Source organism: Mauremys reevesii, linkage group 6, assembly GCF_016161935.1.
Source record: "Mauremys reevesii isolate NIE-2019 linkage group 6, ASM1616193v1, whole genome shotgun sequence".
Lineage (NCBI taxonomy): Eukaryota > Metazoa > Chordata > Testudines > Geoemydidae > Mauremys > Mauremys reevesii.
In genome coordinates, this window is record NC_052628.1 from 70,950,929 (window position 1) to 70,967,404 (window position 16,476).

General features: G+C 38.1%; 1 protein-coding gene across 4 annotated transcripts in view; it reads left to right on the forward strand.

Moving 5' to 3' along the window:
* DMXL1 (Dmx like 1) overlaps nt 1-16,476 on the forward strand; it is a 152,884-nt gene that overhangs the window by 35,394 nt on the left and 101,014 nt on the right. For all 4 annotated transcript variants that reach the window (XM_039544393.1, XM_039544391.1, XM_039544392.1 and 1 more), the window contains exons 2-6: nt 1,981-2,106; nt 7,336-7,413; nt 8,926-9,004; nt 9,861-9,993; nt 14,255-14,321. In XM_039544393.1, the coding sequence (XP_039400327.1) occupies nt 2,092-2,106; nt 7,336-7,413; nt 8,926-9,004; nt 9,861-9,993; nt 14,255-14,321 (372 nt within the window). In that variant the 5' untranslated portion in view covers nt 1,981-2,091. The remainder of the gene's footprint in view (nt 1-1,980; nt 2,107-7,335; nt 7,414-8,925; nt 9,005-9,860; nt 9,994-14,254; nt 14,322-16,476) is intronic.

A 16,476-nucleotide genomic window follows, 5' to 3' on the forward strand; every position in this document is an offset into this window, starting at 1 on the left:
GTTGTGTTCAGGAGGGAGGGGAAGCCTGTGCGCTGTGTCCTTGCTCCTCCCCCCTCCCTCCTGAACTCTGCAAGCCAACTGATTGCCTTGGGGAGGGGGAGCAAGAATGCAGTGTACAGAGTAAAAGGGGGGGAGAAGAGGTGGGTTAAGGGTGGAGACTTGGGGAAAGGGGTGGAGTGGGCGGGCCGAGGGTTGAGCCCTCTGCCCCCGGTGCTTGTAGAGTAGGGGGAGCTGCTGCTGTGCAACATGCTTCTCCTAGCCTACAGTACCTTCAGCATCCTTGCCTGCCTCATTGTCTCTAGTGCCAGTGGGCTGTACCTGCGTAGGGTACGGCGGGGGCACCTCCCCGCTATAGTACTGTACTGTATGGCAAAAACAAATTTCCCTGGAACCTAACCCCCTAACCCCATTTACATTCATTCTTACGGGGAAATTGGATTCGCTTAACATCGTTTCACTTAAACTCACATTTTTCAGGAACATAACTACAATGTTAAGTGAGGAGTTACTGTACTTGTAACATTCACCTGTATGAGGTGAATTGAAAAATACTATTTTTTATAATTTTTACAGTGCAAATATTTGTAACAAAAAATAATGTATACTTTGATTTCAATTACAACACAGAATACAATATAATATGAAAAGGTAGAAAAACATCCAAAATACTAAATTTCAGTCGGTATTCTATTGTTTAACAGTGTGATTAAACTGCGATTAATCAACAGCCCTAATAATCTTAACAATGGAGTTAACGAACGTATGAGCATAGTGGTAAGACTGGTGCATCTACAATTCACAGAAAGGCTATCACAGTGTTGCTTAGTGTCATATGCAGTTGAAGTGGAGAAAGGTCATTGTTCGTGAGAGTAGCTATAATATGGGACTAAGAGGAGGAGCTTTGTAAAGCTGTATCTATAAAGCAATACAGTAGAACCCTGTATATCCAACTTTCCATTATATAATCTTACTCTCCGCATTAACTGAACAACCAGCGCACATATGTCCGGAAGCAGGCAGTCTGTCTTGTGGCCGCTAGACAGCACTGCAGCCTCATGCTTCCCCAAGGCTCGGCCCGCTCACTCCATTTCTCCCCTCCCTCCATCACTCGCTTCCCCCACACACACACTTTCACTAGGCAGGGGCTTGGGGTGTGGGAGGGGGTCCAGGCTCGGGGCTGAGGGGTTCGGAGTGTGGGAGGGAGCTCCGGGCTGGGGCAGGTGGTTGGGGGGCGGGAGGGGGTGAAGGGTGCAAGCTCTGGGAGGCAGCTTGGGTGTGGGCTCAGGGCTGGGGCAGGAGATTGGAGTGCAGGAGGGGGTGCAAGGTGAAGGCTCCATCCAAGAGGTGCTTACCACAGGTGGCTCCTGGTTGGCAGTGCAGTGGGGCTAAGGCAGTCTCCCTTCCTGCTCTACCTGGAAGCAGCTGGCATGTCTCTGCGGCCCCTGAGTGGGGGGGCCACAGAGACATGCCAGCTGCTCCCCTGCCCCCCAGCACCAACCCCTCGGGAGCTGCAGGGGCAGTGCTTGCGGCTCGGAGCAGGGGGCAGCGGGTCTTCATGTGCTGCCCGCACACGCAAGCACCACCACCACGGGGTTGATGCGGAGTCAGCACTGTGGGGTGAGGGCAGCGCATGGAGCAGCCTGCCCTCCTCTCCCACGTGAGCCACGGAGACATGCTGCCAGTTGCTTCTGGGGCGAGGGCAGGCAGGGAGCCTGCCTTAGACCCACTGCGCTGCCAGACTTTTAGCAGCCGGAGACCGCAATCGACTGGCAGAGGCTCCAGGGTCGACCAGTTGATTGCGATTTACTGGTTGGTGACCACTGGTCTACATGAATGATGATGAACCAAGGATAGCTTCTATAAAGAAGTGCATCAAAAGGGATAACTGTACTTACTGATTTATCTTTATATAGTATCTAGAGGTGGTGGTATTAAGTAGTTGTAGATTTGCTGTAACTCTTGTTTTGTTTCTTTTTACAGGCTTATGCATCAGGATGTGATATCGTTATATTGGGGACTGATTTTGAAAGATTACAAATAATCCCTGGAGCAAAACATGGCAATATTCAAGTGGGATGTGTGGACTGCTCAATGCAGCAAGGGAAGGTATGTAGTAATGTTACTAATAATGCTCAGTGTTAATTTATGGGAGGGATCACCACATAACAGTGCTTTCCAGGTAGTTACAAAGCTCACAGTTTAAGCACAAATGAAGAGACAGAGGTCAAGGGAATAACAATTGGCAAAACTTAATTTACTGAATTCACTGTAGGCAGCATAACAGAAGTGCCTCTCAAATAAAGAATTAATAGCATTCGGGGAGAGGGACCTTGCGAATGAGCTCAGGAAGATCGTACAATGCATAAGTAGCTGCATGGAAGAGGGCACAGAGGGATTGTGAAAATCTGGCAAACAAGTTGAGGTTGTGAGTATTGGCAAAGAGATATATGACAGAACCGATCTATAGATATAGATATACATATACTAACTTCATGTTAGTAAGTATGTGAATATGATGCTATGGTGCATAAGTAACACAGAGATTTGTATTACCAGCAGAGCATTGATAGGCTGGTAGAAGGAGACTGTTCGTTATTTACTCACATTAAATAGAAGAAAACCTATTCTGAACCGAGTAGTCTGTATAATTGGATGATCTTACTATTGTTACCCTTGTCCTCTCTTCCTTTTCTTTTCACCTGCTGCATTTTACCTCTGTTCCTAAAGAGCTATTTCAGGCAGAGGCCATGTCTTCTGTGCTTGAACAGCACTTAGCACCAGAAGGCCCTGATCTTATCTAGAGCTTTTGAATACTACCACAGTAACAAGATACTTGTATGAAAAAGAAACAGATTACATTCTTGAAATTGTCGTTCATGAATGGTCTTGACGTCTTGCTATGCAAAATAACTTAAGTTCATTTGGCTCAAATGTTCTGCATATGTTAGTCATTTTAATCAAAATATTTAAAAATTAACCAGTCCAACCTAGAAAGTTATAACTAGATAGCTGTTGTGCACATTATTTGCTTGGAAACAGTAGTGTTCAACTGGAAAGTTCTAATGTGGCTTAACTGCTCACTTATGTGATACTATGTCAAGTGATGAATCTGCTAAGCAATGATAGGCCATGATACAGCAGGTGACTAATCTGGTGCTGCCTTTTGATTGGAAGCTAATAGGGCAGCCTCAGAAAGATCTGTGGGAGGATGGCTCTTGATAAGGGTGAGAAGCAGTGAGAAGCTTCTAGTGCAACTGAGCTGGGGGTTTCCTGAGTTACTTCTGTGTGGCCAGGTCTGTCTTGATTTAAGAATAACAGGTGTTACGTAAATGAACAAATTACACCATACCTGATTCTGAGTCCAGTTGATCTCCAGCAATGAAGTTGGTGTGCTGCAAGTAGAATGGGGCAAATAATTGACTCTTCGGTTCACTTTCAGTTCCAGAAAGCTAGGGGGAAATGGTTGTGTTGAACTGAATAAAAAAATTCACAAAAGTTTCAACAAATTGAAAAAATTTGGGTTTTTTCAAGTTGAACAAGACAAAGATGTGACCAAATTGTTGCTTCCCTGTAGATTGTCCAAAAACAGGAAATGTAGAAAACATGACCTATGGGGAAAGGCTGAAAGAGTTGGGCATATTTAGTCATGAGAGGAGAAAGCTGAAGGGGCAGCCTTGGACAGGACCTGAGTCTTCAGTTATGTAAAAGATTGTTTATAAAGAGGACATGGATCAATAGTTTTCTATGTCCTCCAAGGGATTGGACAAGAAGTTATCATCTTAGAGTGCAGGAAGGACGATTTAGATATGTATTAGGAACAGTTTTTAATGGTAAAAATAGCTAAGCACAGAATTCCACTCAGTTCATGCACATGCACAAGAACAATGGCAATAGAATATTGAGACATCACTTTTTTGAAAGAACAGAGGTGTTTATATGTAAAATCAGGATGGAGGTGAGAAGTGTATTTTTTTTCCTAATGGATTAAAAAATGTGACCATGAAATGGTAATTACATTGTCATAATGCATATGCAGCCTTACTTAACTTTTCTGACTTTTTTGAGTTCATCTCTTCGGAACCTTAATTCCTTTAACATACTTTTTGAATACAGTAAACATATGGAAGGTCAGTTCTGTCCTGGTGTGCTAAATAGCATTTAACAGCAAATATATGGCCTTTTCAGTGATTCCCTTTGTCTCCAGAAGAAATGTGATGCTTTTGGTGCATTTTCACGTTTGCTTCTTATCTGGTTGTGGACAACAATACAACCCAGGAAGAGGGCATAGACCCCATTGTTGAGTGAGTGCAGTATGGATGGCTCCTGTGAACTTCAGAGGATTACGGTTTATGTAGAGGTACAATCAAAAGAAATAATGCAGGTTGCATTGATTCTTCTAAGTCATGATTTGCTAACTTCAGTACATTAGGGAGCCCCTTACATTCCCTGTTGCCACTTTCCCCAAACCAAAACTGCAAGGGAGAGCAAAGCCTTTGCCTGAGGGCAGCCTCATCTTTCTGGGTGAGCTACTGAAATGACCTAGTAGAGCTACATGGGCCTTCTTTAAAATTCATCCGTGCCTCCCTACCCAAAGTATCCTCACTATTATGATGCCAGGGGTGCAGTGAACATACATAACTTTTCTGATGGTTATACAGTAGTAGGAGTAGTCCTTACAGTAGAACCTCAAAGATACGAACACCAGAGTTACGGACTGACCAGTCAACCAGACACCATGTGAAATCAGAAGTAACCAATCAGGCAACAGCAGACACAAACAAAAAAGCAGATGCTGTACTGCATCTTTAAAGGTAGGCACATCTAGACTGCCTATTTCCCCCACCCTCCTCCTCACCATGCATGGGGCAGCCACTTACAGCAAGATGCTATAATGTTATCCTAAACCACAATATTGGTTATACCAGTGTTGGCTTAAGAATTACAATTCTTAAGTTTACATCTCCATCTCAGTATTCTACTTTGAGTTCCTGTAGAAGAAACTATTCTAATTATTCTCAGAATAGTAGATGTATTTGCAGAATCACAAAAATATGGCAATGATAAAGATTAAGTAGAAAATATAAGCTAGAGATGTGTTTTAAAAACATGGTTTCTTTAGGCTTTTTGCAGCTTTGACAGAATTATAGTTGGCATATTTGGGTCATGCTGACATATAAGTTGCTTGAAGAGTCTGACTTTTTTTTTTGTTTGTTTTGTGGTTTTTTTAAATGTGGAGTTTTTCCTCTCAGAACTCGAACCTCTAGCTTTTGTTTGTACTTGCAACTTCGGTATGGCAAAATCATTCTGTAAAATGGTACTTCAACTGCTTTTTATACTAGAAATGAAAAGATTTCATATAACGTTAATGGTTTATTTGTAATCCACATTCTTATGATGATTTTACAGAAATAACTTGAGCCATAATTTTATGGACCTGGACAATTATACTGTCTATATAGTCTAATAAGTCAGAATTAGAGTCAGTGGTAGGGTGTCTCTCATATTCATATTTGTAGTTAGTAGTTCTTGTTCTAGCTCTAGGTAGTGTGATGATTCCCAGCCTGAGGCTTTTAAGGGGCATTTAAGTGTTCATAGGTCAGCATGTAACTTTTCCTATATTTGTTCTGATAACTTGTCCTGGGAGAAGATAATAGGGTGGATGGATTTAAATCATTAACCAGGGAATCTTGATGTAAATTTATTTTGTATTTTGCGTTTGTCTTTTATTTAGTTTGCTAAAGAAAGTTTGATGATAATTGGTTGATAACCATTAAAACATGCTGATTTGCAATTTAAATATAGCCTTTATATTAAAATTAGTGCTGCCTTTTGCACCTGAGGACAATTACTCTATATCTGTTCACATGTTTAAGCAATTCTATAGCTTAACTCATATTTAGATCCTTAATTAATTTCTTATTTAAATTGGAAAATGGTGAATTATGCATTTCTAATTTACTAGATTTTTGTACTTGTGATTTGCGTCAAACTGTTTAGATGGAAATTTGAATGCAATTAAATGCAAAAAAACAAAAAGGCATTTTAAAGTTTTTAATTACATAAAACTACCTTAAATGTGCTTGATACATAAGAAAAGTTTTATCAAAAAGTTTTTCAGAACTAGTTTTGAATAAAACTAATTGTTTAAACAAAGGAAGTTAGTGAATTATGAACTGATTATTTGTTTCTTCAAGATTTTACAACAAGCAGATCTCATTCTCTCATACCTAGTTTTTAGTCATAGATTGGAAGAGGAAAACAAGCTTTCTTGCTCTTTCAACTTTTTATTTATTTATTTTGTTTTAATTTTTCATTGAACTGAACTAGTCACACTGAAATGAAGAAAACATTCTCTGTGCACCTACACCAGAAGAGGCTACTGTTGTCAAAAGCTGATTTAGCACTTCGGTTCCAGGGGCTTAACAAGTGGTTTGACTTTCTTTAAAACTTGGCAGTAAATAGATGCTGCTTAACTTTTTTTAAACTTAATTTAAATGGTTTTACTAGATTAGAATAAATTCAAGTCTTAGTATAGGTTGGAATAATTTCAAATAAGGTTATTTATTTAAGAATCTGTATTGAATTAAAATTTTAAAAAATCTGATTTAAATAAACACAATTTTTATTCCCCTCTCCCCCCTTGACTTTTATTCACCCTGGAAAATAATGGTTGAAAACGTGAGCAAATAATATGTTTATACGTGCGGTTAGCACCAAGACTTTCATTGGTCCCCAAATAAGGCTGTCTTGTAAGCTTTATTTAGTACTCTTGATAAAAATATTAACTACTGTTTTATTTATTATTGTACTATATTTTGTAGCTCTATATGACTGTCTGGTGATTTAAGTGCTCTCATGCTTTCAGACACTCAGTGGCTCAATGTGTTATGTTAACAGTGAAAAGACGGATCAATGAAGTGCTTTTCATCCTTTCCACAGCATATTAAAAATAGAATCCAATAACTTTTCTTAAAGTGGCTACCTAAATTGCGTGTGGAAAAACTCTTGATACCAGATTGAAGATTCATATTAAAATTGGTATCCAATACACTTACTCTTATGGTGATTGATCCTCAGGTCTTACTCAGTAATATAGTTGTAGGCAAACAGTTTTTTCTAGTACTTCAAGTTTCAAACTTTGCAATATGTTTTAAAGATTTTCTTATTCTGGTATGTTCCTCAAGTTCTGATCCTTGATTCAGAAGGAAATAGAGAGACAAGCTCAAGAATATAGAGGGAAATATTTGTACAAAGAATGAATGAAAGTAGAATCAATCCACATCTCAAATTAATTTTTAAATTAATATTTTTGTTTTATATAACTTTTTATTTTAGATTGCAGCTTCTTATGGAAACATGATTTGTATTTTTGAACCAGTTACTGTCCTGAAACAGAAGAGCAATCATCCTGCTGTAAGTGAATGAACTGTCTTAATTGAAAGTTCAACTGCCTTGGAAAAATTTAAATAATTGCTATGGTTTACTTTTATGACTTGGGAGTTGCCTTTTCTGAGATACAAGATGAGATACCAATTTAAAATTGGGACATAGGATGTTTATTGTGTGAAAAAGGGGTGGGGCACATGCTAGTTAAAATGCCACTTTGTTATACCTCTTCATAACACTTCAGAAGGGGATACATTGGACCAATCCATAATAAACATACGTAGTAATTGTTTCATTTGTAGTGATTCATCTGTGCAAATCTGTGATTCGCTCTCTCTGACCCTGGCCAATACCAGTAGAAGGTGCAAAAAGCTCCAAATGGAGTACTGTAACCTGTGCACAGGGAAGTTTGCTTTTAAGGTAGCTAGTAAATGATACGCTTACATCCTGCTGCATATGGTTTTATAATGCTTGTTTTTATCCTTTTGTAATGCAGCTTTGCTTGTTCTTGCTCATGTGCATCTCAAGTATTTTCAAAAATTCTACTAATCATTTTGCAAAGCATTTTTTAGAAAATGTTTATCTGCAGATTTCAGAGGGTTTTATAACGGTTGGTAAAAATTGTACTCTCATGTTCCACATAGTGTGACTTCCTTTGGTGTGCGCAAATTTGTGGAATAGCCTTGTGTTTATCAGTTTGACATGGATCCTAATCTTGATTCTTTTAGGTGCTTATTTATGTGATTTAGAGCAGGTTACTTAATCTGAGTCCACTTTTCTTAGCATACTTTACAAGAGTATTGAGTCTTACATGGCATTTTGCATAGACTCAAGTAAGTGCAAAGTATTAAGATGATACAAGGGTACAAATACAACACAGCGGATTTAGCTTCCATCTTGTGTATATTCCATCACATCCATGTGGCTTTTAGAGGTTGCAACACAATTTCCTATCACCTAGGGATTTAAGAAATCTACTTCCTGAACTATGCTTACTTTATGAAGTTCCTAAGACATACATAGTACCTATGGGTAATTCAGGAAGCTCTTTTCCAGCTGATACAGATTTCCTACACTTTGTAAAAGATCTGCATGCTTTAAAAAGTCTGGAAGGTTTTACATTTGTAGACATTCCATTTAATTACTCCATCCTCCGAATTCTCTTCAAAATTAGCTGAGGATGCTAGTTTTCACTAAGACTAGATTAAAATAAGATTTAATGTTCTAGATAAAGCTATTGATCCTTCTAATTTGTCTGAAATCTAAATTTTTAACAAATCAAGATGCAAGTGAGTCTCTCGGTTTTTAGACCCTTCGTATCTCTTCATATTTCTTGAAACATGAGATCACAGCTGTGACTTGTATGGCCTTTACTTATCCATTCAGACAAGTGCCAAATGTCTGTTGCCTAGTAAAACTTTGAATGCCATACAGGCATAGTGTTTCAGTAATTATGTATTAAATGGGTAATCATTAAATGTGTTGTGTTGTAAATATCTCACTTAAGCTAATGAAGTGTGCTAATACTTTTGATTGTAGGGGGTGTATTACCAGTGGCAGAAGAGTGGTCAAATTTTACTGGACTCTATAGCACATAATATAACATGGGACCCCACAGGTAAGAATGGAATTAACTAAAACTTCAAATTGCTTAATATCACGTTAAGTTTGAATTCTTCTTTAGGGAGAAGAGATGATTTCATTTTGTTATAGCAAAACACGATATGTCCAGAGAATATGAGGAGAGTGTTGTGAAATGCCACTTGTCACCTGCATTCTGAGACACTTATGTATTTTCAATGAGAGACGTTTTTATTAAAAAAAAAAAAAAAAAGTGCCTGCATCTCAGTTATATCTCAACAAACCAATGGTCTATAATGTTGTCCTATTCTTTGCAGTGTCCAGTGCTGGCTGCTTTAAAAAAAAAGTGGGAGAGTGGCTTAAAAAAAATTATATGAAAGAGGGACATTTGAACACTTCATTCCTGACCACAGTTGGGGGTAGTGATAACAAGGTGCCAGGATTGATAGCTCTTGTAATTAGATCCTCATTATTGCTTATTCTCTAATATTTTGAAAGGAGTATAATTAGATGTATTATTACAGAAGTGCCTAATGTCTTTTGTTGAACAAATGCAACCTACTTTGGAAAAAGTGTAGAACAAGTGTGCTTTTATGTATTTGGACCATAGATGTCCAAATTAAATGTAAAACATGACTTAATATGTAAAAAATAAATGCTGTCTTTTTTTGGTAAGGTTTATCCAGTCTAACAAGTTTTGCTGCATATGGCACCTTGTAGGATTATGCCCATTGCATTGGTTTGGTTTGTGTATAGAAAGAGACGTTATTTGTAGTATGTTATGGCTCTTGCCAGTGTTTGTGGTACAGATTAATTGGCTTTTTCTTCAGTATAAAAAGCTATGCTTCATAATTTGATTTGTACATGTTATAATTTTAAACTTTTTGATGTAGGCACTCGTCTCTTGACTGGTTCCAACTGTCTGCGGCTTTGGTCCAATGTTAATTTGGAAAACCAATCTGAAGACGGCAATCCTGAAAGAACAGATGTTAGCTTTGGGGACTGGAGGTGTATGTGGCAATGCAAGTAAGAAGCGAATTTACAAAAAATATGAAACCTCAATAAAAGCAAAATTGACTTTTGTTGTAGTCCATTTTTTCCGCATGAAACTCTTAATGAATTACAGTGGTGATCATCCTGCTATGTATGAAATTTCTGAAATATTACTGAAGACATGAATCTGTTCAATCTTTCGAATTATTATAGGTGGGTGGTACTAAACACATTTCATTCTGCTTCCCAGATTAGTTTAGCTGCTTGAAAGGTGTGTGGTTTTTTTTTTTTTTTCCAGAAGATCCTACTGAAATACCTGGTATAACTGGTTTTATCAATATATCTCTCACTTCATGCAAAAGCAAGGAAAATGTGGGAAGCGGTGAATTCAAGTAGAAGTAGTACTAATGTGTGAGATCATAAAGGCTAATGGGCGCTTCGGGGAGTGGTACCCGCAAGTGATGGCAGTGGGCGGCGGATCCTCCTTCTCTCAACTCCCCCCCACATCCGGAGCCTCCACCAGACACACCTGAACGCCTCCTAACCCCCTGCCATGCACCTCTTTACCCCCGGCCCTGAGCCCCCTCCCACACTCTGCACCCCAACCCGCTGCCCTCAGCCCCCTAACCCCCTGCCTTGAGAAACTAAAAGCCATCCTGACTAAGGACCACTGAGAGCCTGCACTTCCCTCCAGAGCTGGAGGCATCCAATTCTGCAGCATATGCCATGGTCACATCTATGGAGATCAGAAGACTGGAGGTACAACCACAATTTAAGACCTTCCCTTTGAGGGTAACTTACTTAATTCTAAAACAGAGGAGTCCTTCCACTTGTTGAAAGACTGCAGGGCTTTGTTTAGGTCTGTATATTAGGTCATCACTAATTAAGAAGCAAGTAATACCACAGGATTTCTTCAGGCAGCATCCCCTTACCCAGGTATCCCACTGACATCCCTCCAGCTCTTCTTCCACCGCTGCACAATCTGCATCTTTTGCCTGGTAGCATGTTTGCTTCCAGAGTCTAGACCCTGACAAAACTGCTTATTCCAGCGCAAAAAAAGGAATTTAAAAATGTTGTTTCCCTTCATTGTTCCTTTGAAGTCAAATTCCCTTTACTGGTCTGCTGCAGCACAGAACTTGATCAATAGTTGACATTGCTTTTCTGGGAGAAAAGCTTTAGGCTTACAGTAGAGCACTTTAGAATGTGAGAATTTCCCCTCTGTCTGCTGAGCACTTAAAGTGACTTTGATTTCCAGAAATGGGAACGTATTTAACCTTCCTTCTGGAAGCTTGTGTATTAAATCTGAATTTCTTCTGGCTCCCTCACTCTATTCAGTGCTACTCAGCCCAGCTGCCATTTCAACCCATTTTTCACAGGCTTTTCTCACCAACACAGCAGTGGTCTAGCCTATACTAGTAGATCATTTATAAGGCCTTCTTTGTTCTCAGGTAATACTTCATTTGAAATTTAGAGTTAAGGTCCCAGAGAATTACCAATTCTAGTTTAGAGACTCATCTACTTGTTCTGCTGCAGATGGAAGTTTCTCCCCAAGTTTTCATGCCTCCCAGATGCAGAGTTTAGAAGTCTTACACTAAAGAAGAGATCTTCAGGTTTTAAGGGGAAGGGATCTGTTAAATATTTCTTAGTATTTTTGCTGCTAGATTATTTTCAATGTCACATCTTGAAATGTTTCATGGACATAAAAATAATGGATTTTAGTATGAGCTAGTTCGTTATGGAAATTTTTCTTTTCTCAGAATTGAGATTTCCTCAGCACATAACGCAGTCGGGACCCAAAGATTTTTAATTGTAGCGTATGGAGCAGGTACTCTGTCTTTGGGAAAACACTGCAGCATTGCTCCTTTTTATAAATTTTATAGCTAAATTAGCTGAGGTTATGCAGAACATAGCAATTTGTAACTGACAATCTTATTTTTGTTCAAAGCAAAATGAGGGGAATCAGAATTTGAGATGTTACGCAAAGATCTTTATAATAATGGCTTCATTCATGCCCATGTCTTTGATAATCTTGGAGAATCCATTAGAAAAATCTGAAGGATTAGTTCAAAATGGATCAACCTGCTTTCCCAGTCGAGGTACTCAGCAAGAACTCTCAACATAATAGGTAATCTTTTTGGCCATTTTCTTCTCCTGGCTCCAGGAGGTATTATTTCCAACTTACCAGGATAGAGGTCAACCCAGGTACTCCAGCAACTGGAAAAAAAAAATAAAAGGTAAACAGAAAGTTTACGACTCTTTCAGACTAAGAATAAAATGAAATGTTTTCCTTTATACTTTTGGACCAGTTCAATTGTAGAAGCATTCTACATTCTTCAAAACGTAGTACTCTGTAGAGTTTCAAGGAAGTCCCTCTTTTCCCCCCTCCTTTCTACTATGGCAATGAACTTGCATTTGCACAGATTTATTTTCAAATATAAGTTCTAACATCAGCACGCCCTCACTACATCATCCAGATCCTTTTTTTTTTTCCAGGTTGTTTATAGTTCCTGTGAAAACAAGTGCATTCTGTTCTATTTCAGTGTGTAACAGAAAAAAGATAAAACAGAAAATACTCTCATTCTTTCAAGAAATGGCTTAATTTTTACCTTGTTTGTTTCATAAATCTCAAATGTGAGATCTGGTCACAGTAGTTCTCACTTCCTGCTATTAATTTTAATTTTATTTGGAATATAATGTATAATGGTGTCTAAGATTATGTAGGGTATTAAGATCACATCAAGAAAGAGGGTACTTAGGTCTGTCTTAAATTGATTCAAAACCTAAAACAAAAATACCATCTCTGGAGTTTGCCTATCCTTTGAGCTCATTTTTAAGACTTACCAAGTGATGATTTTCCTGGTTTTAAACTTCTGAAAAAACAACTCTTTTCTCCTTCTCCTTCTCCTCCAATAGTCAGCTCAGATAGTTGCATCATGACAGTGGAAGAGGGATGTCATCTTTATGCCTTGTGTGCTTGTATCAATGTGTGTGTTACCCAGTTTCTTCAAATAACCAAAATGGTTTGGGAAATAAATCTAGACAGAACATCTGCATTGCTGACCACAGTATAAAGATGGTGACGGGTACATTATGGAAGCATCCCTTTTTTTCAGTATCTTATTTCATCACAATCCCTTCAGAAAACTTTTCAGATTTCACAATCAGGAGTCAGTCTTCAATAATGTGTATACACTCCTGTTGGGTAAAATCATAAACTTTCTGTAATTAAGAGTGCGCAAGAGGATTTGTGGGGTTTAATATATCTAGAACATGGATATGTACTTTTGGCTAAATCAACTCCAATCTGATGGAGACATCACATAAATTGTAATGGTGTCCACCCCTATTGGAGCCCACCCTAAACTGAATACTGTTGGACACTGAACTACTTAAATTGTGGCTTTGTTGTGTTAAAGCTTTCTGATTTACATCACTGAGTTTTGTTTTATGATTATGCTCTGGTAGGTATTCATCACAATATAGGTGAATTGATGACCAACTTGTCACTTGTAGATTTGTCATGGGTTAAGCCTTACATTTCAGATTTTTCATTTTTATAAAAATCCAAGGCTAATGGAAATTTTAATCACTGATTTTTAAAACCTCAATATTTACAATTCCAACATCCATGCAGTAGCTGAGTGCACAAACAGTGAAAGCCTACATATTTTTCAATGGAAATGAAGTGCAGTGCAGTGAGAGCACAACCTAATAAAACAAAGTTGTTGTTATTTTAAAATCTAGATAAATTATCAGGCTAACAGAAATAGTAATGAGGACTACTTCAAGTGGTGTGTTAGATTAAAAAACAACAAAAAATCAGTACTGCATTAATGTAGTTCTTTGGAATATATGGTGCAGGAAGAGAAGTGTTCTTATGGTTTGTTCATGGAAAGAGTTGAGTGGAATTGAATTTGAAGTATGCGTGAGGTGGGGATTGAGCGCATCTGGGAGAAGCAGTTTAAGACCAAACCATCAGGACTCCCCTCATCACAATCACATTGTCTCTGGCAGGAGACAGCAGGTCATCTGAACCTGATGTCTCTGCTAACCACAGCCTTCCTTTGACTCTTGAGCTGTAGAAGGGTCTCCTCACAGCGCCCCCATAGCTTGCTAGCGCTTGAGTCTGATGATACCAACTGCAGTATATGAAATTAAACTTAAAATATAAAGAATTTTTCATAAAATATCAAAGAAATAACTGTATTCTATGCTTCTGACATTTTTTACCTTATTTATGTTGCTACATTTTTTAATTATCAAATTAATGTTTTTTTAATTCTTTATTTTACAGAACTGCTTCCCAAGTTTATCTAATGAAATTTTCACCAGATGGGGAATTCTTTGCTACTGCAGGAAAGGTAAATAACTTTGGTATGACAGATTTACGTTTCTTTAGAAAGGTTATGAAATAATGCATCCATTTTTTGAAAAACAGGAAAAGTAATATTTGTTTTTTCTTTTTTTTATAATTCAGAATGTCAGTAGCTTCCAAAAATTCATCTCCTAATGCTGTTTAGTGACTACTTTGAGTAATTGGGAGGGCTAAAATTCAGACAGGAAACCCTACAGATTTAGTTCTAGTAGTACTGCCTTTGTTTCTGTTATGAGTAGATAATAGGTCAGTGCCAAAACATAAGACATTAGGAAGTGAACGGTCTGTACCAGAGGAGTAGGCCCATGAAATGAAAATTGGATGTGATTACTTACTAAAAAGTAAAGGGAAATATTGGAGTTTTTCTTAATGTTTAAAAATACGTTTTTGAAGAGAAGCTGATGTGCCAACATGAGTGACACCACCTGTTAGGCAATCTCTTTATCCCATTAAAATATAGACTCCGAAAGTTGGCTGAGCAATCAGACTGTCTGAAACTTTTGAGTGTTTGGCATTAAATCTTCAGGTTTTTAAATAAGCCTGCATGGAAACTTATGCCTCCATGGTCAGTGTCTTCTAATAGGTACCCATGTTAGTGTCAAATGTCTGTGGCAGCTTACAAATTTAGCTTTGAAAACTTGGTAGTGAACAAGTTCCAGCTACTAAAGCACTGATTGTTGCAGCAGCTTGGGAATGGTATTCAAGGTGAAACCATCACCATGTTGTCCCATCTCTAACAGTGTTAACCAGATGATCTGCCAACTTCTACTTCTAGAAAAGCTATTTAATTCTCCTTACTCAGCTCTCAAAAGAGTATACAGAACTTAATGCTGTGGAATCAGGGAGATGGGAACTCAAGGTGGTATGATGGGTGCACTGAAAAACAGTATTTTTTGTCCATGTTGGAGCCTGCAGTGTCTGTGGCGAGTGTGTACATAGCATTAATAGCATCAATAGATAGCCTATCATTCTTGTTCGAAGGGGATTTAAATACTGACATGACATCACAAGAAAGTCCTGTCAGAATGTTCTTGAACCATGTCCAGAGCCATATTCTGAGAATTTGATAATTTTGGAAATTGGTTGCTCAACATATCTTATAATGAAGATCATATAACATTAAGGTTATGGCTAAAAAGTTTCTGAAGTCAGGAAATGAAACAAGGCTCCCATAATAGTAATCTGTTATGTTGTGTATGCCCTGTACCATGGATAGAGTGCTAGCAATAGGTACATTTAAGGCTGAGACAACCTGTGTGCACCCATATAACTACTGGTTGATCAAAGAGAATAGAGTGACAGATATAAAGATCATTGGGTTGATGGAGTTGTTTAGGTTAATGATAAACTTCTGTAAATCTGAGCCTGAAAGGATCCAGGACAAATATGGGACTGACAAAGAGGGTTTTTCAGACTTAGGAAGTATCAGTAAGGATTGTGCTCTCTCTCTTTAGGCTGATTCTCACACTAGTGTCTATAAAAACGGATGGCACATCTCCACGTGTGCCAACCTCTGTAGATCTGGAAGTCTTGGTGTTGAGTGACAGACTGATGTTACATCCCTGTGAGGATTGATCTGAGTGTGTTTTTTGGCTAGGTTGCAGTCCTGGCATAGCTGTGCATTTTGGAAAGGGATTAAAAAATTGTCATCAACTGTACTAACCATGAGTGTATGCTACAAGCACATGATCTGCTACAGAATAAATAGCTATAAACAAGTATACTGGAGGCAGAAACTTGCTCTAAGAATGGCCCTGATTCATCTAGTCAGACCACTGTTCTCCATACACAAGCAGAGAGGAACATGCTCATACTCTTTGAAGAAACCCTGGAGGCATGGAATGGAACAGTACAGGATGAATAAAAAATGACTTAAAAAAAAAAACAAATCAGATTTTTTATTTAAAATGGATTTTTAAATTTCTGTTTAAAATAGAATACAGTACTTTTTTTCTTTTCAACAATATACCTGTTTAAAATGAAATCTGAACTTAATACAAAATATGTTAAGGTCTAAATTTATTGTAATCTCTTAAAACATTTAAACAAAAAAGAAATTATACTGAATCCATGAGCCTCTATCAAAAGGATTTAACCTTTGTGTTAAAAGGTGCTTTTCTATATAAAGAAAGATGTTTTCC